The sequence below is a fragment of the Homalodisca vitripennis genome, chromosome 4 (assembly GCF_021130785.1).
Source record: "Homalodisca vitripennis isolate AUS2020 chromosome 4, UT_GWSS_2.1, whole genome shotgun sequence".
NCBI lineage: Eukaryota > Metazoa > Arthropoda > Insecta > Hemiptera > Cicadellidae > Homalodisca > Homalodisca vitripennis.
Window position 1 is genome coordinate 67,682,942 of NC_060210.1, and position 27,444 is coordinate 67,710,385.

A 27,444-nucleotide genomic window follows, 5' to 3' on the forward strand; every position below is an offset into this window, starting at 1 on the left:
CATGTAAGAAAACCCTATACCCAACCATAGCCGTTTCAAAGCTAATACAATTTGAAAATTTTGAACGGCCGCCATTTTGAAATGCAATGAGATATTTGTTTTATTTTTTCACTGAAAAGGACCAATACTAGGTTAACATAACTGTTAAGTTTGAATTATGTATCTTAAGTGGTTTTTGAGTAGTAATTTTTTCCGAAAAAACACATACAGACAGACAGACGCTAAACGAAGTGAAATAGGGCACCTGTTATATTGCATTATTTGTTAGTTTTGGCCTGCTGAACAATGTGGCAAAGTTTGTTCGAATGGTTGCTGGACACCCTGTATATAAAATAGTAAATTTAAATTTTTCAGCTTGATGAAGAGGCATAAAATAGTCTCGGACCTAGTAAAGTGTAAAGTGTCTTAAATGAACTAAGAGTATATGGACTAATGAAAAGTTGAAGATAAATTAATCCCATTTGTAACAAATAATAGCAGGTTGCATTACTGTATACAAGGGGAACACGTCGACGAGTACGCTCCAAGCAACGAAAACGCGCTCCTAATAAAGGATTCGCCATTTACCGTATAACATTTTCGTGGTTGAATAATTTCCGACACGACTCCATCCGAACCACAACGAAGGAAAGTAAGTACAGTCCGCGTGTTGCGGCTAGAAAGGGACTGTACTGCTTTCACCGACCACTGCCATTCTCCAGTTGCTTTTTCTCCGCGAAGCGAAGGCTCGGTCCAGGACTTGACCTACAGCCGACCCGAGAGGCTCGCAGCTGGTTTTCACGGTTGCACTTCTTATTCCCTACTTCAATCCACAGTCTACATCTTCACTACTGGTCTACAACGAGTAAGAAGACTTAGCGAAACAGTCATAGCCTGGCGCACTGAAGCATCAACATAAACCAAGTACACGGACCATAGGCAAAAAATAAAACGACAATCCAATACAACCAGGTATCAATCACGGTTATTATATCCATCCGCCAGTTCTTCCTTAGAAAAACATAAATCGTTATTGTTATAAGGTAGCCCTACAGCGTTGACTGTTTTGTCAGAGATTACGCATGGCGCAACAATTAACACTACCTACAAAACGTCACATTAACAAAATTAATGCATCATAGCTAATAGGTTTATGGGTTCCGACGATCATTTCAAAACTATAAATAAGTTATCGAATTTCACAAAAATTACATACGACAAAATATTACAATATTCCAAAACTGATGAAAATAAAAAATATTTATGGAAAAACGTTTAGTACTTATTGATTTCTTCCCTTACTAGTTCCCTTTCATATTGTGGATAAAAAAACGGGTTTCCTTAAGGATTGTCCAAAGTTCATATTTTCACATCATTGTCATTTGGAACATGACCATTGCCTCCATACAAGACTCTCTACCGAGTTCTCACGGACAGAACCCCTGATGGCAATAACGTTGGGTTTACTGTCTATACTGTTCAAGTGTCCTTTCTATACATGCACCCTTCTTTCTATAGATGCATATTGAATTTTTAATTATATTTTAAACCATTTACGAGCAACTTCAATCGTGCCGATAGGTATACACGTACAATTAAATTACTCAAGGTTGTGGTTTAAATACCGCTGAGCAACCAATGAGGGCATACAGTGACAAAACACATAAAAACATTCTTATTGGTGATTTCAAGAACACTTTTAATAAACCATACCTCAGATTAAACTGTCTAAAATGTTAAAATTACCACTCAATGGTACAAATGTGATTTTAAAGCAAAGACATTAATTAATAAACTATAATTTTAGTTACCCACACTACATTCAATTATTGTTTGTAACGTACTAGTAGACATTTATGGATTAACTGACTATTCTAGCCTCCAGTAACTTATATCCAGTAAATATCAAAATATATCAAATGTATTATTGTTGGTTAGTGGAAAGCCAATTATAGACATACCAAATACTTACAGTGCTCATTTCATGTTAAAGAATCTGTTCACGTACTTCTGTGATGTAAACCGTAGAGCAGAAACCATACATCGTTGTTTGCAATTAAAAATATAATCGCGGTGCCACAGTGCTCATTTCATGTTAAAGAATCTGTTCACGTACTTCTGTGATGTAAACCGTAGTGCAGAAACCATCCATCGTTGTCTGCAATTAAAAATATAATCGCGGTGCCACAGTGCTCATTTCATGTTAAAGAATCTGTTCACGTACTTCTGTGATGTAAACCGTAGTGCAGAAACCATCCATCGTTGTCTGCAATTAAAAATATTATCGCGGTGCCACAGTGCTCATTTCATGTTAAAGAATCTGTTCACGTACTTCTGTGATGTAAACCGTAGTGCAGAAACCATACATCGTTGTTTGCAATTAAAAATATAATCGCGGTGCCACAGTGCTCATTCCATGTTAAAAAATCTGTTTGCGTACTTCTACCCTAACTGAAACGCTGCATTCAAAAGGAATTTAATAATAGTTAACTGTACGGTAATCTTCTTGCGAATACTTAATATATTTGTTTAAACAAAACTTTATGGATGTTGTATGAAACATCCCATAAAGTGACAATGAACTATTTATAACAGGTGGTAGTTACCTTAATTTACAATTAGCAAATAACTACGTTATAAACAAAAATTAAAACCTCGTTACCCTAAGAAGCTTTGTGCATTCCGCAGGAGTTTGCGGTTCCATCAAGATATTGGACAATCAATCTTTTACAGCAGAATGCGAAAACGACTTAAGAAATTGACTAAATAAACAAATAGCAATGACAAAGAATTTAATAGTCCCACACGTTGTCGAACAGTGATGTAAAATGGTTCACACCTCGGTGAGACAGTTGTTCACCCTAAGCTTGTGACGTAACTGTCATTACTGTGTATGTGTGACAAACAAGTTAGGGTCTAATAGGCTGTATAAGCCCACGCTCGGACGGGTTAGACTTTCTTGAATTGTTGAATTAAATAGAGCCCATGACTAGGCTTAGTATTTTAGCTACAATCCTTTGGCTTTTACATTATTTACTCTTTAGCAATCATTCTAGATTACTAAACAGTAAATTTGATATTACAATATACACCTAAAGATGGGTACTATTTATTGGGGGATTATCATGATCAGTAATTTCTATTTTTGCAAGACACAAGAGGGTGTTCACAATAATACTGTTATACATACAAATCATACACAGAAATATTACAATTATAAAAACCCTTTATTGCCTGTCTAACTAACCTTACAAATATAAATATTTTTCAACTACTGTGGGTAGAGTTATACTGGACACATTTTCTTAAATAAACCCGACGTCGATGAATTCAACACCGTGTCTTTTACATTTCGTGTTTCAATAATTTGTTACACGCAACAGTAATCAACAATAAAGGAACTCTTTTCCAGTTTTATTTTACTAGATTACTTAGTAGTATTTTATTAACAAGGCGTATATATTGTTTTTAGTTGAAGGATTAAATTAAATTTACAATTTGCAGAGAATTGGTTTATTTTGCAGACAAATCAAGACTTTTACGTAAATTTTTTCATGATGATATTTTAATAAATTCACATATTACAACTTTTTAATTTGCCGAGGACCGTCGTACATGTTAAAAAAATAAAACCATAAATGGTTGATTAAAAATTTAGACTTACTTGAATCTTACCACCTTACCACTTACCACCGTTTTATTTGGAATGCAAATAAAAGAATGCATAAATTTAAACCCGGGTTAGATGAAAATTTAGATTAAACCTACAACGAAAGTTCTCTACATTTACCGTTTTGGTTCCAAACAGGGACTTCGTTAACTACGTGAAAGATTTTTTTCAAAGCCAGACTTCTTGCTGTAATCATATTCACACGACAGAACAATAATAATTGTAGCTGATGTGGCGTACTTGTGAAAAATTGGAACAAGACTCTTAAGAGTGTAACGTATCTGTAGTAATCATATTCACACGACAGAACAATAGTAATTGTAGCTGCTGTGGCGTACTTGTGAAAACTTAGAACAAGACTCTTAAGAGTGTAACGTATCTGTAGTGCGACTATCCAGCTGCAAGAAGCCTTGCTGATGCCGTGTGCAGGGCTAATCCCAGTCACTCAGGGACACCTCTAGACGGGTTTCTTTCCTCAAGGAATATTCTAGCAATGTAAATCCATTCTAGACAACCAGTATTAAAAGAAAAACCTTAAGAGCGAGTCTATTTTAAAGGCATTTGAACATAACATAGCGCATGTCGTATACGAGTATAAATAAAATCAATGTGAAGCAATGAGCGTAAGTTGTCTATAAATAAAAGAAAAAATTGAATGAAAGAGACAATCTCTTCCTCCCCAGTGGCAATACTGTTCAATATTTCAAAGCAATAGGAAGTGAGTTATAATATTTTAAAACACAATTATTGTATTATGTAAATATAAAACCTCCTTAATAACTTTTCTCCAATTCTTATTTGCATTACTCAATCTTGCATCTCAATCAAAACAGACGCAGTAGTCAACAAGTTGGGCTGAGATAGCGATACATTACTTACTAACACGACTTTGTATACATAGAAGAGGAATTACCAATTATCAGTTAATCAACAATAGTGTTGTGAGTAATATAGTGCAAGTGCCAGAGACGTCCTTTATTAGATTTGTGTGATAACTACTACCTAAATAAACGCCTACAAAGAAATGTTTTTTTCTTTCATATTGGGACTTTAGTTCAACACAACAATATACAACAATAATGGCGTGATGCATATTTTACTTTTTAGCGAAACCACAATGTTGTAACATTACCAAGGTTTTTCAAATGCGTTTTATTTAATATCTATGCCCACATCAATTTTACATTAAAGATGTAATTAATTGTTTTATTGTTCTGTTACTAAACAGAAAACTCTGAGTGTACAAAAAGTCAAAATATACAGCCTAATTAAGAGAATATTTTATATTCAAAGGGACTAAATTTGCAGAATTAACAATTATGACTTTACTTGTTTTTTACAGTTTAAAAAATGATTATAAGGACTACCATACACTAAGCTATTCAAGACGAAATATAATAATTAATTTTTATGCTAATGTGACAACACAATGACAATTATCGTAATTTATTCGTATAGACATATAAATAGACATATCTGAGCTAGTCGTCCGTTTCCAAGCAATAAATGGCCATCAATTAACACATCGTGTTGCCAACCGCCATTTATGAAATATCCCACTGATAGTCAATTAATGTGCTTGTTTTGCGTAACTTTATCATTATGCAAGGCGGCGAGTGACGTAATCCCGAGCAAACAATGCTGCCAGGAGCAGGATTCTGCCAACCACACGAAGCAAAAACTGGATTCTAGGTTGGCGAACCTGTTTCTGTTGTAACAATGTGCTTGATATTATTTTTCCCCGTTATCAATGAGTGAGCTCGTTCGAATGTTGTAAATAGGACTTTAGACTCATTAAATTGGAAAAACAAAAAAGTAAAGTAGGAAATATAAATTGCAAGTCAACAAAAATCTGTAACTTACTATGTCAAAGTTCAGCTGGATAAATGAGATAGGTGAATTTAACGCCAACCGTATTAATTTGCTGTATTAATCGAGTGGTTCATTATAGGATGCACGATTAAAAAAGAGTGCATATTTCTTCATGACTGGCACGGTACAATAAATTGGAATATACTTTCGACATCAAACAAAATTGAGTTTGCTCTGTGAAATCAGTACTGCAGTATCATATATTATAATAGTTTTCACAATACAGCGGTTCACTTGAACCTGTACAGTTTTTACTAACAATACATCGGTACGGGGAAACTTATCTGCCCTTTTTATACGGCGGAAAACCTTATTTGTTATACAATTCTAAAATGTTAAAAAAGTAATATATAGACTACCCGTATGCGTCTTTGATCGATGTGACAAGTTAGCTAAGAATGACTTACCGACACTAGGAGGCGAAGAGAGATTACAAGGTGAGGGAGTCTGAGCAGCACGACGTCTGGCATCTCGCCTGGGGGGCGCCACGGCGCTGCTGCGGCTGCTGTATCCCGGAGGACGGTAGCGCGCAGAGACCACGGATTTGGAAGCGCTCACTTGGTGTACACTATGGGCTTTGTATATGCTGGGTGTTGGAGTAGAGGTAGGGGTGGTTGGCAAGCGAGGGAGCGAATTAGTAGCCGCGCAGGAGCTCTGCAGACTCCTAGGAAGTGTTGTGGATCTCCCGGCGTCCTCCTCGGAATCGTCATCGCCGTCGTTTGATCCTCCAGAATCGGGGACACTACTGCGTCTCCTCTTCTGGTGCCTGAGACCCCAGATCTTATCTTCAACACTACCCCCTATGCTGCCACAACTCCTCACTCTGTCCAGCTGCTCCCTACTTGAAGTCTTGAACAGGAGGTCTCCAGCAGATCTTCTCTTTGCTGCCAATGCTAGAGCGGATGCTGAGACCGAACCCTCCCCTCCGGAAGCTAACCTAGTCCTCGAATCTGAGGCCATCAACGCCGACTCAAAACTTCCTCTCCAACTGAATCTTTCGTTGTCACTCGCTTCTTGTCTGTTCTCTTCTATCAAAGGATCATGAGATTTTGATCTTGGAAGTGGGCTGTAATCTTCAATCGAGTCTTCCTCATCTTCTGTGGTCGACGTTGTCGATAATTTCGGCTGTAGACGTCTGTGATATCTGGCGCTCTTTGGACTGCCTCCTTCCGCACTGGAGACCTCGTGCATGAGAGCCACCAGGCGGCTGCCTATGTGCTGCATCACTTTGGCGATCAGAGGGGGTGAGTTGTGGGAGGCCGAGGAATCAGAACTGGGAGCGTCCAATTTGCTGAAGGAAGCTACTAACCGTTGATATACGAAAGCAGTATCCTTATTGAGTCCTTCTGCGGATGTGGTGATAGGGTCTTCTACTGCTTCAAAATTACTTATAATTTGTCTGCAACTGGCCGAAATCTCTTCCTGCAGTGCGGTTTTCTTGTTGCATCCCTCTAAATCAGAACTTGTATAATCCGAAGAATCATAAGAATCACTCCAGGTATCTTCACTACTTAAGTATTCCACAATTTCCTTCACTTGCTCGTCCCGTATACCCGGAACCGTCTTCATGAGTCTCGTTAATTCAGACTCGAAATGCACTAACTGGGGAGGCTTATTTCTTGCGCCCACAGTAGGGCTAGAAACCTTTGGTTGGGAGGCAACCATTGTTTTGAAAAACTGTCTCATTTTCGACATCATTAAATTAGTCTCCTCATCGGAGCTCCAATTGTTAAAGCTATCTTTCCTAATTAAACCGGTTGGGGGAGAAATTTTTACTTGGGGCATCACAGTTTCTTCGACTTTTTTAACTTCAGGAACTTTTTCAATCTCTACTTCTAGAATTCCAGGCACTTCACTACTAGGGACATCCTTATTCTCTTTCAACAAATCGTCACAACTTCCCATAAACCCACTGTCACGACTCTGCTGCTTATTCCTAGTGCTTCCAAGATCCACAGGCAGTAGGAATTCCGGTTGGGGGGTCTTGTTACCATCGTCAGAGTCCATTTCTTCTCTGCCTCCAGAGCCTGAGGGGTCCTCAACAGCCTCTAGGAGCTCCAACGAAGGAGCCGAGACAACCGACCTTTTCTTCTTTTTTGTCCTCTTCACCGTATCAAATTGCCCATCATTCTTTTCGAAAGAGTTACTGAGATCATCATGAGAATCAGTCTCGGTGCTCGACCCCTCGGACTCTACTTGAACTTCATCTTGCTGTTCTGATTCGTTAAGATTATCTTGCGAATTGGAATGTTGCCTGCCCGTCCCTCGTGCTCGCACCAGTCGCTTCCGCCGCTGTTCGGGACTTGGCTTACCCTCACTATCACTCCCTACACTTCCATCTGAATCTCTTCTACTACAACCCAAAAGCCCCGACAAAAAGTACTTTTCTAACCTTGAAGATGCCAACTCTGCGGGATCCTTACCTTCGTTTTCACCATCATCGTATCCACCCAAACTCTCCAAGCCTTCGCTGTGAATCGAACTCGTTTCTGACATTGTGTCAACCTCACGAGAGTCAGAGAGTCCGTCACCGACTCCGTAGAAAAAATACTTCTCCAATTCAGTGGGTCTATTTCTTTCCAATTCAACTTCACTTTCTTCGCAGCTCTCCTCGACAATGGTGTGCAGAGTGAAATCTATAGCCGATCTGGGATTGTATCCGCGCAGCTCCTCCTCACGATCGACGTAGGAGGTATCGTCCTCAGAGGAGTCTTCCGTAGTGGTAACCAGCTCGTCTCGGTCCAGATCCTCCACCCAAGAGTCATCGTCCGGTAATCCCTCTTCCAGAATGACGACGGCCGTGGTTCCGTTGCCTGTGACAACATGCACTTCGCTGTCATCCTGTGGGAACGTCCCTGATGTTTGTGTCGTGTCCAGTGTAAGCGTATATCGCTCCTCCACCTCCGGCACACTCAACGTGGTCGTGTCGCTCGTCACCACACTCACTGCTTCCACCCCCACTGGCTCCTGGGTGATCATCACCAGACTCGTGTACCGACCCGTTTCCCGCCAGCTTTCTCCACTCGCGGTAACGGGGCCGGCGGCCCGGACCTGACCTTGTTCCAACTCCATGGACTCGGTTCCGGAGAATTCGTCCGACGTGTTGCTTCCGCGCGTCTCGCACAGTTTGCCGCACTCCTCGTCACTCCCCTCTCCCTCCTTTTTCAGTATGAAGTCTGCACCGGTGCGAATCGCCGCCTTATCACAATACGCGATCTCCCGCGATAAAAACTCACCGGTTTCCATTTTTGTATTCTCGTCGTAATAGTGGTCCCGTGTCGCTATTCGCACTGATTTAGGAGAGTCTAAGAAAACAGCGCTCATATCAACGTTATCAGCCGCGAGCTCTTCAGATAGCGGCAACGATAAGGCGGACTCGTGTTCCGACTCTGGCAACTCTTGCTCGCCGAGAACACCACACTCTAGGCTGTCCTGCAGCACCATGGACGCACTGTCCTCATCTGCTTTTGCCGTTTCTTCTTGCAGTATTGTCGAAAGCCGCACCTCGCCGTCCATGTTGACGTGCCGCAACAAGGTCACCTCACCGTCCTCCTGTGCAGAGTCGTCTTGGTACTCTGGTAGCTCCCCGAGGTCAGAGTCCGAGTCGTTCACAACATACACGCGCTTGAACCTACCCGAACCCGGGGAGGACGACAGTGACGAGGCCATGCTGAACTCCCCCGAGGAATCTTCATCCTCGCTACTCTCCGCTTCACTCTCCTCTTCCTGATTGAACTTGTAGAACCTCTTGGTCGATTTATCTCCTCGATCGGAATCATCGGAAGATGTGGAAGACACCGACTCGTCGTCCTCCACTTCCATGAATTCTTTGAAGCATTCTTCTTTTTCTTTTAGTTCTACAACAATTAATTTGTCTTGTTCGTGCAGTCCAAGAGACTTGTAATTTTTCAAAACAACACCATCAGTTTCAGTTTTATCAGAAACTGCCACCTCAATTAGTGTGGGTGTTGTTTTATCGGTTGTAATCGCCAACTCGTCGTGAGAGATATCTTCGATTGACTCACCTAGTTCTAGTTCACTCACCTCTGAAACGACTTGGTTATCACTTTCACTTTTAATTGTGTTTTCTTTACACTCGTGCACTTCGGTACCGTTTTTTTCACAAATCACAGACTTATCGATGCTCACATCATTGGGGGTGTCCTCCACTGCGTGTTTCTCTCCTAGGGGTGGCTCCTGAGCGCGGGTGGTGAGATCCTGGAAATGTTTGAGCGCGGCCAACCTGAGATCCTCAGAGAGGCGCTGATTCATCTGCCCGTCGTTTAGAGTAACGGTGACGAGCTGCTGGAGGGACCAAAGATGCTGTATGCGGATGGTCAGATCCGGAGTCCAGGGTACAGGCACGAGTACGGGGAACGGCACGGGAATGGGGACCGGTATGGGGACCGGCACACACTTATCGACGGCACAGGCGCTCGGCAGACTGAGACTGACCGGGCCCGGCCCCGCCACCGCCGCGGCACCAGTGGTGCCAACACACGGCTCACCACTGCTGCCACCACACGGCTCGTAGTAATCCCAATCGCAGTCGCTGCCCGCCACGAGCCCTGAACAGGTAGAGGATCCGTCGTCACTCTGGAGTTCCTCCCTGGAGCTGGAGTCGGAACTGGAGATGAACACGAGCTTGTAGTCCTCTCGGTCTCTCATCAGCGGGTCCCGGTCTTCCCTCTGCCGCTGCACCACCGTCCTGCGACTCCGCGGCGGCGTCACACCTTGTGGACAATACTCAGTACAGTCCACTGTACCGTCACATCTATTGCAGCGAAATCACCAGTCCCAAACTCCAATTGTGTTGTTAGTCATGCATCACCCACCGTTAATTACAGACACCAGTAAGGACGTGCAGGTTTACACTGAGTTAGTTAATCACCGCTACTTTAGGTTTTAATAAGCCACTTTACAACAATAGTCTTCCTAAGGCACAAATGACATAATTATTTTAAGAATAAACGCAGTGGAAAAACACTTTATCCACCGACATCAAAACACGTTAGTGCTGCGATAATATCGATTGAGACAGATTAAGGCACATATATTCAGTTATAAAAAAACAGGTTATATGCTAACCTAGTGTAAACTATGTTTTAACGTAATGTATGTCTAGAAAACGTGCACAAATAGGGTTTTGGGTTATGTGAAACAAAACGGATTGCTCTAAAAAACAATCAAAGTAGAAAATGCACAATGCTCATTCTCTGGATATTCATTTGTATTAATGAAGTTCCAGAATGTATATTTTTTATGGAAGTAACTAGTCACAGTCTCTAGTACGCAATTAAACTTTTTTTTGCATCTAAGAACGCATATCTTCTTAGTGTCTATTAATTGGAAAGGTAAGTTGAAAAGAGGACAAAGGATTTGCAGTTCTTGCTACACTGCAATTACTAGTACTTTATAGTCGGCTGTAGCGAATCGATTTGCGTTTTATCCCATAAGAACAGCGTTTAAATTTTCAATTACTGTTATGACCTTCATTTTCGTCATAGAATTGCGATAGATGCCTCATTTAAAGATACGATTAACACACATCCAAGCACTTATCGGTTTCTAGTCAATCATGTACTAATTTCACATTTAAAGAATAAGTAAAAGAAGAAAAACTATTGGTATTATGTAACAAAATAAAGGAAGCCAAGAAGACTGGTCCTTAAGAGGCCATTTGCTTTGTGCCTCACAAGAACGATATTAAATGTCATACACTTTTATGTCCTTATTTGTGGTTGTAGAGTTATGGCATATGTCTAATTTTAAAGACTAACTTAATACGCATCAAAACGCTTTTGTTGGTAATTAAGATTAATTTCCAAAATGTTAATACTGTTTAGATTAACCGTAAATACTCAAACAGTGAACACTTTATAAGTAAAATAAAAACACATTTGGATAACATTAGTTATATCCTTAAAATTAGATACTCCTGTAATTGTACGTTGAAAAATAAGGGCGTAAACGTGTAACAAAGTAAAACAAGGGATAAAACTCAAGATCGTTTCGCCATAGGTGAGGTTCAAACTTGGAGAGAACTAGATGTTCTGAGACAAGATCCTGTGTTAAATGTCCAGTCTCATATCACAGAGATTACCAAGGTACTGAGATACTCTTACGCGCATCCCGCCACTATCTGAACGTCAATATCATGAGAGACATCTCTTGTTTTGCAGACTAGCGCTTAGCGCGTCCTTGCGATAACTGGATATAGTAAAAACATGAATAACTGAAATGCCCGAGATAAGAAACGGGCAAGGATTTTCAGTAAATTTTCCGCCGAAGAACTGAACTCCGCCTGCCACTGAAGCTCGACAAGAAAGTCGGTTAAATCAGTACGATGGCGCGGCGCGGCGTGACTAAGCGTGCTCGTTACTCGGGGAAAACACGAGGTAATTGATTGGAACTGAGACCCGAGTCCCACAGCCGACTCTAACTGGCAACTCTAACTGGCGAATTGTCTCTAATATTAGCAATTATTGTCACTGACAACACTTAGGATACAATTTTATTACATTCATTTTTACAGAATAAGAAATTAAATTCAAGTTACAAGGAATATCCCTTTCATAAATATAAATTGACTGATTGTTAGTTCAAATCAACACATTTATTCCTATACCAGTGTAACATATTTTTACGAAACAATCCTAAATCTCTGTATTCGAAGAGTGGTGTAGAACAATTTGGTTGTTCTGTCCTTATCCAAGTAACGTCGACTAATGATAACAGTTTTACGATCCAGACTGCAGTGACGTTGAGGTCACAACAAACTCGCAATCAAATTGTGACTTGTTAAGCGGGATACACTTATCATCGGTTAGATTATCCCGCTGGCTGGCTGCTGAGAAACCATCAAGCATTTCTGGGTCTCTACGGTACTCTGATGATAACATTTTACGGGCGAGAGAACACAGTCGCCAACATTCACAGTACAAATATAACAAATACCTGACCTCCAAGTTCTAGTACAACGCTACACCACGAGTCGACGAGAATTGTGGGATTTGTCTTTACATTTACTGCCGAAATGTTAAACACATTTTATCGACATGTAAAGACATATTTTTACTATTATTTAAACTTTTATAGTAATACAGATTCTTGGCCAAGTTGTACAGAATTCGACGAGTGCAATATTTAATAAAAGGAAAACTACACCATTGCAAATATAAATATTACATTAATTTAGGCCTATTATTTAATTCACATTTTTAGATCACTTCTACAATTTAATATAACAATATTATGTTGTTAGTTTACATAGGCAACACAGTTTAAGTACACGTAGTTTAAACAAAGCATAATCTTTATAAATTGACGAATCTAGTGGTGGAGCCATGCCCCCTCCGAGAGTTAGAAAAATGTGTTTTTATAAAGGAAAACACTTGATCACTCTAATATTGTAACGACAAAAAATAAAATAAACTTAATTTAATGAACTGGACTTTCAGTATGAGTAAATTTATTTATAAACAATTTATTTTGGTAATCTATTAGTAAACTAAAACCAAGATGGCCACCTCTGAAAAATAGTACAGGATTCACCCTTGTCTTTGGATTTGTATGATTTTCAAAAATACTAACAACACTAATGTTTAATGTTAAAAGTTCATATACATATCAATTTGTATTTTCCACAATTCGTGATATGCTTAAAATTATAGTAACAATTAATTTTAATTATGTATACATTATTCTTTATTTTTGACTTAGTCAATTAAGTTTCTTAAGCTAATGCTCCAAAGATAATGTATAAGACAAAATTATTTATTTTGGAGGGATAAGTTCCAAGAGTGTTTCTACAATTACTCTGGAACACCATATTGGCAAATGTTAAGGTTGTAGTACATCAAGTCTGGCATAACCTCTGGCATTCTTTTTTACTGCTCCTTAAAAAGACATGTTATCTGAACTAATTATAAATATAAATTTATAGAGAACAATTCTATCTTTGTTCTTAATACTATCACAGCCTTCAACATGAGGCGTGTTTGTAATTAATGTGTTTTCTAAGTTTTTACTCCATGGACTTCAGTCACTCCAATTTGAATATTCCACAATCCCGTGATATGCTTTAAAGTATAGTAACAAGTAATTTTAATTATATATATATATATATATATATATATATATATATATATAGTTGGGCTGGCTATGCATTTTCAGATTCTATGTGTGATACTAAGCTAAAAATGAATATAACTTTTTCCAATTTCCATTTTGTTTAGCAGCTATGTGCCATTTTTTTGTAATTAAAACCATTTTTAATTTTGTTATCTTTACGATTGTTACTAAACTACGTAAACTGGTGCATATTACATTTTTATACATGAAATAAATACTTTTAAATAAGTATTAAAACATTTTTTAAATGGCGGCCATTTAATTTTTGTTTCGTGAAATATCTAATAAACCACTGTTATTGTCAAAATGTTATGACAAAAAACAATATTTAAATACTGTTTTCTTTTCCAACACAGAACACTTCAATTTTTAGCTTAGAATAACATAAAGAATCTGAAAATGTTACACCCTGCATAAATAATTAAAATTACTTGTTTACTATCCTTTTAAGCATATCACGGATTGTGGAAAATTCAAATTGGAGTAACTAAAATCCATGGAGTAAGAACCTAGAAAACACATTAATGACAAAAAAGCCTCATGTTGAAGGCTGTGGTAGTGTTAAGAACAAAGTCAGAATATTGTTCTCTATAAATTTATATTTATAATTAGTAGAGTTAACATGTCTTTTTAAGGAGCAGTAAAAAAGAATGCCAGAGGTTATGCCAGACTTGATGAACTACAACCTTAACATTTGCCAATATGGTATTCCAGAGTAATTGTAGAAACACTCTTGGAACTTATCCCTCCAGAATAAATAATTTCGTCTTATACATTATCTTTGGAGCATTAGCTTATGAAACCTTATGAATTGACTAAGTCAAAAATGAAGAAGAATGAGGTTCCTGTGACTTTGTACCTGAATTATGACTATCTGTTGATTCAGTTGGAGTTCAATAAAAGAGGGCGTGACCAACAAGTGGGGCGGTGCCGATTCCGTTTCCTGAGCTAATAATTCCTATTATATCAGCCCTCCTACTACACTACTGTTGGTTAGTAGTAGATATTAAGTTATATTTTAAACACAGAAATTCATCTACAATTATTCCCAAGTCAACTCTTCTATGAAATTTGTTTATGTCTTCAGTGATCTCTAAACTCTAAAACTACTGACTTTAACTACTTATAAAAAAAGGGCATATTACTAACAGACAATAAGGTTGTGGATGAATACTACCATAATTCCTCACTACAATCAAACTCGATACGTTGTCATGTCTACCATAAATTTGTATGCCAGCTACATTCAGTGACAACATTTTAATTATGCTACCAATAATATTAAAGAGACAACATATATCTGTCATTATTATTATTTACGCATTTATTTTTATTATTGTTTATATAGTTTATAGTGTTTATAGTTTATGCAAGGGAAAATCATCAGCCAAAGCCATCTATAGGATTGTGACTGAGATTCTTATGGTGTTTGATTGCGTAGACTATTGTGATGTAGTTAATAAGTTAAAGTGTGGAGTTGATGGACCGAGACTACTGTTTTCTTGAATCCTACCTTTGTCTGCAAACAGCAGGTATACATTGTTGGAAATTTGGATCATTGGGACTGAATGTTTCTTCTTCTTCCAAAAATGTTAAGACCATACTTGTTACACGCATTTCTTAATTATTTATGGTATTTGTATTATCTTGTCATAGTTGTAGTTTTGTTGACAAAACAGCAAAATTTTACTTTTAATGGCATTGAATGTTACTTATAATTCCTCACTACAATCAAACTCGATACGTTGTCATGTCTACCATAAATTTGTATGCCAGCTACATTCAGTGACAACATTTTAATTATGCTACCAATAATATTAAAGAGACAACATATATCTGTCATTATTATTATTTACGCATTTATTTTTATTATTGTTTATATAGTTTATAGTGTTTATAGTTTATGCAAGGGAAAATCATCAGCCAAAGCCATCTATAGGATTGTGACTGAGATTCTTATGGTGTTTGATTGCGTAGACTATTGTGATGTAGTTAATAAGTTAAAGTGTGGAGTTGATGGACCGAGACTACTGTTTTCTTGAATCCTACCTTTGTCTGCAAACAGCAGGTATACATTGTTGGAAATTGGGATCATTGGGACTGAATGTTTCTTCTTCTTCCAAAAATGTTAAGACCATACTTGTTACACGCATTTCTTAATTATTTATGGTATTTGTATTATCTTGTCATAGTTGTAGTTTTGTTGACAAAACAGCAAAATTTTACTTTTAATGGCATTGAATGTTACTTTTAATGGCATTGAATGTTACTTTTAATGGCATTGAATGTTACTTTTAATGGTATTGAATGTTACTTTTAGTGGCATTGAATGTTACTTTTAATGGCATTGTCAATACGTATGTGTATTTTACAACAAATAAATAATAATTATATTACTATATTATTAATACAAACAATTTTAATGCGCTGATAACATTCACATGAAACTCCTCACTCACATTATAAAATCAATCAAAAACTAAGTAAACTGGTTTCATAGTGTAAAAAAATGAAAACGCATTAACTGTTAGGTTGGTATTATTCTCTTTTTAAAAGATATTACTTTAAAAAATATAATATAGTTTGTCAGAGGCTCACCTTTAATTGGACGGACTGTAAAAGCCAAAGTGGCTCCAGGCATCTCAAAGTTTGTGATGTTTATTTATTGGGGAAAATCTACCCCATTATAAGGGTTCATTTCTGGCTATTTTATATTTGGCCAGTGAGATTTATACCGACTAAATACAGCATACATGGATGTTGTCATATAAATCTGGGCTTAGTTATTGGGTGAAATCCATTCATAAGAGTTCACTAGTATCCCATGCCTGTCCAGTGAAACTTATACTGACTGGATACTGCATACATGGATGTTGTCATATAAATCTGGGCTTAGTTAATGGGTGAAATCCATTCATAAGAGTTCACTAGTATCCCATGCCTGTCCAGTGAGACTTATACTGACTGGATACTGCATAAATGGATGTTGTCATAAATCCGGACTTGGTTATTGGGTGAAATCTATTCATAAGGGTTCACTAGTATCCCATGCCTGTCTAGTGAGACTTATACTGACTGGACACTGCATATATGGATGTTGTCATATAAAGCTGGGCTTGATTACTGTGTGAAATTCATAAGAGTTCACTAGTATTCCATATCTGTCCAGTGAGACTTATACTGTCTGGATACAGCATACATGGATATTGTCATAAATCCGGACTTGGTTATTGTGTGAAATATATTCACAAGAGTTCACTAGTATCCCATGCCTGTCCAGTGAGACTTATACTGACTGGATAATGCATACATGGATGTTGTCATATAAAGCTGGGCTTAATTACTGGGTGAAATGTATTCATAAGGGTTCACTAGTATCTCATGCTTGTCCAGTGAGACTAATGCTGGGCTGCCCAAATGACGTTCAAAGAGCAGCACTTTGGAGCTTATGGCTGAAGTCTTTATTATCTTTACTGAATAATAAATCTTTAAACATTCCTGAGGTTTAAAAAAACATTGTATTTCTACACCAGCATTCTGCTTTCTGCAAAATTGTAGATGAAATAGGTTCACATACCTATTGGCCTCAGCTGTGGTGATGTCACAGACTACTAGGAACCTTTTACTGAATGGAAGTTAGACACCAAGTTCCTACAGTCAAACCACGTTAGTACGAACCTACATAAAACAAATCCCTTGGTAAGACAATCTTTTTTTATATCCACTTGAAACTTTCGTAACACTCAATGCTAAAAACACCTCTGTACAACATAGTAATTAAATAAAACCCTCTATACAAATTCTTTGGTCATTGGGCTAAAACTGTTTAACTTCTATACAACAAACAATCTTAGCACAGAACCTCTACAAGACGAATGTGACCTCTATAGGACGAATATTTTACACTCTCAACCTCAATAGTACATAGTTTTCAAAACAAACAGCGACTCAAACACGTATCTCGACATGAAATCGCAGCTGATGCACCCCACCCATCCCTCTTTAGAACTAGATCAAAGATAGCAATGTACCAGGGGCCAGGAAATGGAGTTTGAAGAATTTGTTGACTTCAATGATGATGTAGCAGTATGTGGAGATCTAATGGAAGATATCCTGGCTTCTGTTTAACCCTCAAACCCTCAAAAAGATGAAGCAGCTGAAGATGATGAGGAGAATGCATGGGCGAAGAGAGATTAACCTCAACTGTCAACAAAAGACGCAAGAGAAGCTATTGAGGTACTAAAGTGTTTTTGTGGAGAAAATTTGTTTAAATGACAGTTTAGTAACAATTCCGCTTAATTATATTCCACGAAGTATGGAATATAGTATATAGAATATAGTTTCTCATAGAGTAAGAGAAAACATAACAGAGTGGAAAGTCAATATTAAAATTTTGTGAAAGATATGATTTCAATGCACTCTTACGTTGTAGTGCCCTTCCTAGCTCACCGGAACTTTTATTATTTGAACACTGCTATGAAACCTAACTTAATGAACAAAAATGTGAACGTATCATTTGGAAAGATATCATGAGAAAGATATGATCTGTAGTCTTTACATTTTGCATAAAACTTCATTTCTACCTAGAAAAGATGAGTTCTGTGAAACGTAATTTTTAAGTCAAATTTTCCGTATAATTGGCTGCCTGTCTATTTATCCTAAGGACAACTCGAAAATGAAATAAGTTGCAGATCTGAAATATTTTATGCAACCTCAGCGAAGCCTGTTATGCCACACATGGTGTGGTGTACTCCTACCTTGTATATAGTAAAACATATTATCTTTCTTTATTTCAATGTTAATGGCACACCTTTTATTACCCTTTTAAAAACTGTTAAAGTACGATGTGTTTATTTTCACGTCAAATAAGAAATATTCCATCAAACACATTTGTAAACCCCTTAATAAACAAAAATTCAGTAATTCCTAGACAGAAATTATTCATTATTCATAGAGTGAAAAGCATTAACATTGATTGCTACATGAGAAAAAGTGATTACTTCAACTATTATCTACAGTTAGAACCAAACAAGCATATCTATCTTATCACAGAGAGTAGAAAGTGTGGATGGATAATTGGGCCCTTTAGCAATCATTCTGCTTTCACTATTAATATCTAAGAACCATGTATAACACCAGAAATAAAGAAAGTGTATCCATAGAATTTTATAGACTAAACAAAACTATTAATAGTCACACAGTTATTGCTTTGAAAGTATACAACTGTTTAAGACCATTTATCTTGAAATATAGTTTTAATGAATTTAAACAAAAATTGTATTCCTGGCTTTTAGTCAATCCATTTTATTCATTGAAAGAATTTTTTGACTGTAGAACTGTTAGTTTCTAGACATAACCTATTTAGTTTAATGATTAGATTTTAAATGTTAATGTCATGGTTTTTTATTTATACAAACTATATTAAAAAAATTTATCAATGTTATATAATTCTGTTGTTGTAATTTCTGAAGCTGTGTTTTACTTGTTGTTGTTATTTGTTTATTTGTTACATACCTGTTTTAATTTGTTATTTATTTATTTATATTTTAAAATAATTTAAATTGTGGTGTGACTGTTTTGGCAACTTCATGTTTTGGGTACAAAATTTTCCTCGTCTGGACTTTTGCTAATTTTTATATTTTATACATGACTTGTGTCGATGCTTGTGTAAGCTCTACGACAATAAACAAATTCTTATTCTTAATTCTTATTAGTTTTGAAATTTACTGTAATTTTATAAACAATGTCATAGAAATATAAACCTATAGCACCTCAAAATAATTATACTTTTTATCTTGTACTTTATGAAATAATTAATTTAACTGACAACTAACATTAGCTTTATAAATAAACTGAAATACCAAAATTTTATTTTTAATAAATTACATGGTAAAGGCCCAAAATAGCGTTTGGCATACATTATTAAGTTTTATTTATAAACAACAAACACATTATTATATTAAAACAAGTATATGGGGATCTTTTCAAATTTCTCTTATGAACTTTGAATCAGTGGCAGTAAAAATTTAATTTCAGAAATTTTATGGCATTACCAGGCTTGTGTTTTTAAAACAGTGGATTGAAGTGCAATGTCATTATCGTATATGTAAACTCTTCTGTTTGAAATCCAAATTTTAAAAACCCTTAATAAAATTAGACGAATAGTGAAAGACAGATATACCAGTACCACAATAAATTCAATATTAAGTATTGGTAACATTGACTTGTTGAGTTATCAGTTCTAAAATTAACTTTAAAAATATTAAAAATAATTTTTAATAAATTTTATTAAATTTTCCACAAACAAAGTAGTTCAATTGAAATTTTCTGAATTAATAACCAATCATGAAACAACATTTCAAGAAAGTTTCATTGATGAAAGATATTTGTACTACACTTGGTGAACAGTTATGCCACAGGTTAAAAACAAATTGAAAATATGGGTAGATATCTGTACAGCAGTGTACAATAAACGACGAGAACAGACAGAAGCCGAGCCAATGTGCCCCAAAAGTCAGCTTTGTGCGTTGTGGCAAGACTTCCGTTTCCTCTATCATTAAAGTTGACCGGTCATTACAGCCAGTCATTAACTGGCCATTACTCTAGAGTAGTGCTGCACATGTTGTCATTATCTGATATCCACAGGTTTCCGGGACATATTCTTCCTTCCGAATGTCCCAATTACATAGAACTATTTATTACCAATTAGCATACTAATTAACAATATTCAATAGGTGTTAATTTTTTAATTTTGATTGTATTTCTGCTAGGTTAAATCTCTAGGTTCAATAATTGAGTTATAATGGCTAACTGAAAAACTGAGATCTCTTCTAGAAATTACGTATATAATAACTAAGTTCTCTTTGAATAAATTTGACATGAATTGTTGTACTCTTTAATATGCCACTAACTATACTAAAGATAATATAACCATTGCATTTATTACAATAAACACAATAATATAAAATTAAACTTTCTCAAAATAATGAGTAAATGGTTTTAAACATTACATTTCTATTATAGCCTTTGCCAACACAGAATTTAAACTGAAAATAAGAAACAAAAGAACCACCTGGACCCAAGCAATGTCTTTACTATATGCCAAGAACCTGTCACTGATTTATATATATATATATATATATATATATATATATATATATATATATATATATATATAATTGTCACCTTAGATTCATAAGATTAAAGGTTTAAAAATGACATTTTACACATATCTTTAAGTTAACAAAAATATAATTTAACTTTAGATTTAATGTGTTTAATTGGTAAAAACAATTTGAAAAGTTTTTACATTATAATATTTATTAAGTACATTGGCAAAAGTAAAAATAATTTCAAGTTTATGTATCAAAATTGAAATTTTTAATCTTAAAAATAGTACAACAAATCTGGATTCTTAATTATTCCCAACAATATAATTAGACAACGGAATTTTTGACCAACTAACTTAACTGCAAATTCAAACTTTCTGTAGTGCAGCTGTGAACAATGGAACCAACGATCTTGTAGATGGATATACAAGCTTGAATTTAAGAATTTATTGTGGACAAGTAACTGAGTATGACAAGTATTGTTTCCATTATATTCTCTAAAGGTGAGGGGTAAGGAGAGGAGAGGAAGGAAGGCAGGAGTGCAGCAGCCATCAGACTGTGACTGAGCAAGGTCAACTACCTCCAAGCTATACTTATACCAGGTGGACCATCAACTATACCATGATTCAGGATTCAACGATATTCTCCATTGATGGGAGGAGAACTACCTCCAAGCTGTACTTATACCAGGTGGACCATCAACTATACCATGACTCAGGATTCAATTATATTCTCTATTGATGGGAGGAGAACTATCTCCACAAGCTGTAATTATACCAGGTGGACCATCAACTATACCATGACTCAGGATTCAATGATATTCTCTATTGATGGGAGGAGAACTACCTCCACAAGCTGTATTTATACAAGGTGGACCATCAACTATACCATGACTCAGGATTCAATAATATTCTCTATTGATGGGAGGAGGACGAGCAAGGATAGGAGAGGAAGGAAGGGTCGTCAACTGTACCAGACTCAGGATTCAATTGTATTCTCTACAGGTGGGAGGGGGAGAGGGAGAGGGAGGGGCAATGAGAGGAGAGGAAGAAAGGCAGGAGTGGATAATCCATCAGACTGCAACTGAGCAAGGTTAACTACCTCCAGACTGTAATTATACCAGGTGGACCATCAACTATACCATGACTCAGGATTCAATTCTACGTATGATCAAATAAACACCATCATATCAGATTATCCATTCAAATCCCAAAATACCTGTAATTTAAAATTATTCATTGTCAAAAAAAATATAAATATATTTGCTGTTAGAATAACTTGTGTAAAACACTATGGATCACATGGTAAAACTCCAAAATCTCAGTATTTATCTGGTTTGCTTCAAATGCTTAACATTCAATCTTAGATTGCCAAGGTTTAACATCAATCTTGTTGTAGTTAAAAATATTATATGGTGTAAATAAATTTTCTTATTCCAATTTTGTTTTATCTATTCCAAAGTCATATTGGACTTCAAAGTCTATATTCTAAGCAATCACTTAACAGTAAAAAATTATTTCACCCTGGACTCCCTGCATATCACCAAGCCAGAGTGTCCATGAAGCACACACACAGCCATCTTCTCTCTTCTTAAGTGCTGTATTTTCGTGCACACGCACCTGGGAACTGCCTCATCCAAATCTTCTTTTTTGATTATTCCGATCAGGCTGAGCTGATCTGGTGGGCTTCTTTCTCATTTTTCATTTAATACTATCCTCATCTACCAGAAAAACTTCCCAAAAAACCGGCTCCAACTATAGTCTACTATACTAAACCTCAATTTCTTTCTTTATCCAAGCCAAGGTGGAACAGCATATGCTGAGGGCTGTGTGATCAAGGGTGTGCTTGGTTGTTAATATGCAAACTCTGGATACGTAGCGACTTCCAGTTTAAACATGGCCTTCCCCAAGTAGAGCGAGACAATGCGTGGGGTGACCATTAGATCTCCTCTACTCGTAGGAACACAATGAGTAAAAGAAAAACCTTCACCATGGTAAGGGTGCAACCAACATCTTGGGTAGAAGGTTTATCTCAACAGGCCTGGATATCGCCCTAATCCAGGAACCTTGGATCAACAGAGGTTGCATCAGAGGATTGACGACTCAGGTTGGTAATCTCATGTACGATCGATCAATTGAAAATCCCAGAACATGTATCCTAATTTTAAAAATATAACAGCCTTTCCTATTACAGATCTGATACCAAGAGATCTTGTGGCGGCTACTGTGAAAGTGACATCACAGCAAGGGGTGAAAGAGGTTACCATAGCCTCAGCTTACTTCCCCAACCCATTAACAAGCTGCCAACCAAAAGAAATAGAGACTATTGCAGAGGTGCAGAAATAGAGGATCAGTCCTCATTCTCGACTGTGACTGCAATGCTCACCATACCTACTGGGGAAGCACAAACATAAACCCAAGAGGTGAGGAACTTCTACAGTTTATGTTCTGTAATGATTTAGTTTGGGAAAATAGAGGGTCCAGTCCCACCTTTATTACCAGAACTAGACAAGACTATAACTAGACATAAACCTATTCACAGGACTCAAAAACATAAACATTGAAGAGTGGCATGTCTCAAAAGGAGGCCTCACTATCGGACCACTGCCCTAGTAGGTTCGACATAGAGGAGACAGGGGAGAAAAACGTGACCCACAGGGTCCCTAAATCTACCAACTGGAGGGGATACCGAGTGTCCCTAGCCGAAGAGTTGGAAGAAATAGGACCCTTTCAGCAAAATAAACTTGACTTAAAAAGGTCTGCACAATTAGTTGAACATACTATAACAAAGGCCTACGAGAAAAACTGCCCTCTCAGACAAAACAGGTTGAAAAAGATGTGCAGTGGTGGACTGGGAGGCTAGAGACACTAAGAAATAAAACCAGAAAATTATTAAAATGAACAAAAAGGACAGACAATTGGATCCTTTATCTACATGCCTGAAACGAATATAAAAGAGAACTAAGAAAGAACAAAAGAAAAACCTAGAGACATTTCTGCAAAAATATAAACAGCCTACCGGAGGCTGCCAGGCTTAAAAAAACTCTCCAAACTGATCACACTAACCCAATGGTGTCCTTAGTAAAGACCAACGGAGACCTTACAGTGAACAGGAAGGAAACCTTAGAACTGCTTCTGGAGACGCACTTTCCGGGGAATCACTTGACTCGAAATGAGGATATTTATTCTCTAGTCGAGGGGAGATACAGTCGAGAAGTTGCAAACGCCAGACAGCAGTCTAAAAGACTGTTCACAAATGAAAGAATTAAATGGGCAATAAGATGATTTAAATCTCCTGGGGTAGATGGAGTTTTTCCAGCCCTTCTTCAAGAGGACTGGGTATCCTATTAAATACTCTAATCATTCTGTTCAGAAGCAGTTACGCCATAGGATATATTCCAAAAAACTGGAGGACATCACTGGTGGTGTTCGTGCGGATAAAAGACAGGGATCCGAATCAACCCAACTCGTACAGACCCATAAGCTTAAATCCCTTATGGTGAAAACCATGGAAAAAATAATAAACAGACATATTACAGTTGAAATTTTACCAGTTCACCCACTTAGTCTCACTCAACAGGCTTACATAGAAGGTAAATCAACTACCACCACTCTCCACAGCTTAGTGGAAGCGGTGGAGAACACCTTCAACGAAAAGGAAGCCCTAGTCAGCGTCTTTATTGACATTGAAGGACCTTTCGACCGAGTTGCATATCAATCCTTGGAGACTGCTATGGAACGTTTTGGAGTTCCCTCAGATGTAGTCAAATGGACAGTAGCCCTCCTAAAAAGCAGACAAGTAAAGGCAAAGTATGGAGACAAATCTGCTGCAATCACGGCCCAGAAAGTCTGCCCCCAGGGGGGAGTTCTGTCTCCTCTCCTGTGGGCAATGGTGGTAGACGATCTTCTTAGCAAAGCAGAGAAGAGGGGAACAAGGCTACTATGCTATGCGGACGATCTAGTGCTTAAAGGAAAAAACAAAAGCACACTGAAACGCCTAATTCAAGAAGAATTAAACCTCATAAGCAACTAGTGCCACAAGGAAAGTCTACGGATCAACCCATCTAAAACAAGTATGATAACCTTTACCAGGAAAAGAAAGTTCCAGCTTACACAACCTGTCCTGGCAGGAATCAGAATAAACCAAACAAAGGAAGTGAAATATCTGGGTACAATCCTGGATGAGAGGCTCACTTGGAACTCACATATTGAGAACAGAATATCCAAAGCGACAATGACCCTTGGGGCCTGTAAGAGTCAATTTGGATTTAAATGGGGATTGAAACCCAAAATGATATACTGGATTTACGAAACTATAATAAAACCGATGGTCACATATACTGCCTTAGTGTGGTGGCCGAATGTGGAACAAACAACAGCTGCTAAAAGGCTAGCTTGCTTAAGCATTACAGGAGCGATAAGCTCCTGCCCAACACTAGCAATTGAAGCGGTCCTGGGATACACTCCTCTAGGGCAGGAGGGGATGAGAACAGCCGCTCTAAGTGCAATGAAGCTTCTAGGAACAAAGGTAATAAATACTACCTCCTTAGAAGGTCACATGAAGATAATGCAGGAATTTCCTGAGGCTGAAATGCTAACCAATGTGTCAGATGCAATGGTTAAGAAATACTCCTTTGAAAACTGTCTCTATCGATGGAAGAGAGAAATGGATTAAAAAGGAGGCCCTACAAAAGGAGTCCTGAATTTTTACACAGATGGTTCACGCCTTGACTCTAAGGCAGGATACGAAATATATGAACCAGGAGTTAACATGGCAGTGCCCCTGGGAAAAACATGCCAAAAAGGGAGGGGAGTCCATAATGGTGGGGCCTGAGCCAGGTTGCGGGATAGCTTTCTCCAACAGCAAAGCTCTTGTCAAAGATTGGGAAAAGAGTTGTACATGAAGATGGTGATCAATGCAGAATTTTTTAACATAGTACTTAGCAACATACGAACATATGTTCATAATAATCCTGTACCCATTTATATTGGTTTACCTAGATTTGATCCTTGAAGCAGTCTTACAGCTCTGAGGGCTGTCTTACCCCTCAAGTCCATGGATATAACTTATAGAGGGTAGCCCATACAAGACTTCCAGAGCTGCTGTGGGGCTGAAGCGCATGACTCCACTAACATACACACAAGCTAGACACTGACTACTCTGAAGTACATCCACTGCTGATTTTTTTCCCTCTACATTTGGCCACCAAACAAGACAGCTTAGGCCTCACAATGGTCTTGTAGAACCATACTACCATATTGGGCCCCATACCCTAGGTTCAACCACAGAATTGTTTGCTGGTATAGAGAGCAACCACTGCTCAATGCTGTAAAGAAGTGTGGGTTCAAGATCAGCTTTATATCGAGCACTACAGCCAGATATTTGGAGAAGGCTCCACTAATAACCTTTAGGACATAGGCTGTAAGTGTTCTCTGTTGGGTAAATGGAACTATAGTGATTTTGGATAGATTGAGACTCAGTCCCTCATCCGCACACACTTCGATACCAGACCTAAGGCTTCCTGCATATGAGTTTGATTAATACAACCTCATATCTACCCCTTACTCTAATCACAAGCCAAATACAATGCAATGTAACTTCTAAGTCTTTATCTGAGTCTAGTCAACTTTTAATTGTGTTCATAGTAATGAATCACCACTGACTATCTAGTATATTAGGTTGAACACAGGGGTGTACTCGTAAACTTTCCAGTACCAGAACGCGATGAGTGGGGGGTAATTCATGGAATCTCACGGCAAACTGGGAGTCCAAGATCCTCCCACAAAAATTTATAAAAACATAACCTCTAAAAACGTGATTTTATTCATCCTGAGAGGATGATATAGAACTACCGTATCCTGTATATATTAAGATTTAATGAAATACAAAAAACAACAATTAAGAAATAATATTACAACTTCAATCATTTTACATATTTCAATCTCTGTAAAAAAATACAATTCTTTTCTTGACAGACGGGATTCATGGCTGGGAATCTTGTGATAAATATATATATATATTTTAAGTTGTTATGGTGCTGGTCACAGTAGAAGCAACATATCCCCTAACAACACTACATATCCCTTCACTGATTTTGCTCCAAAAGTTTTATTTTGGGACTTTTTCTTCATAAACTTGAAAAATGTACACTTCTCCTTGTAAACCTTACTGAATAATGCATATTTGTTTTTTGGCTTAGCAGAGGTTCTGAGACTATAGACAACTTGGCTAGAATATTGTATATTATGGCAATGTTAAATAAAACTCTGAGAGATGACAGCTTTTTGACAAACCACTGTACATTGCTTGTTCTTTACAAGCTCTAGTTTTATAGTTTTATTAATCATAGCTGATTCAAAGTGCTTAATTTCAAAAGGCCAAAGTGCTTGGTACAAGGCTCATTGTTTTTTCAATAAAGTGAGCTTTTCTAAAAGTAGTTTTGGTTGTTATTAAGTGTGTGTTGCATGTATCTTCTATTGCATTCTCAATTATATCTATTTTAACTTCAGAAGTGACTCTTTCAGCAGTTTTGCAGCTAGCACAATGATCTTCAAAGATCTTTTTTCTTAAGGATGTCACTGAGATATTTTGCTTGATCCATTCTCTTTTCTGTTTGGAATTGGTACCTTCCAATGTAATTAAAATGAAATTAGAATGAAATATTAAATGAACTTAAATTGT

The 27,444-nt window shown here is 37.3% G+C and overlaps 1 protein-coding gene across 2 annotated transcripts in view; it reads right to left on the bottom strand.

The window, feature by feature from the left end:
* Nucleotides 1–27,444, bottom strand: part of LOC124359457 — a 151,544-nt gene that overhangs the window by 46,802 nt on the left and 77,298 nt on the right. For both annotated transcript variants that reach the window (XM_046812206.1, XM_046812207.1), the window contains exon 6: nucleotides 5,929–10,254. In XM_046812206.1, coding sequence (XP_046668162.1) covers nucleotides 5,929–10,254 — 4,326 coding nt within the window. The remainder of the gene's footprint in view (nucleotides 1–5,928; nucleotides 10,255–27,444) is intronic.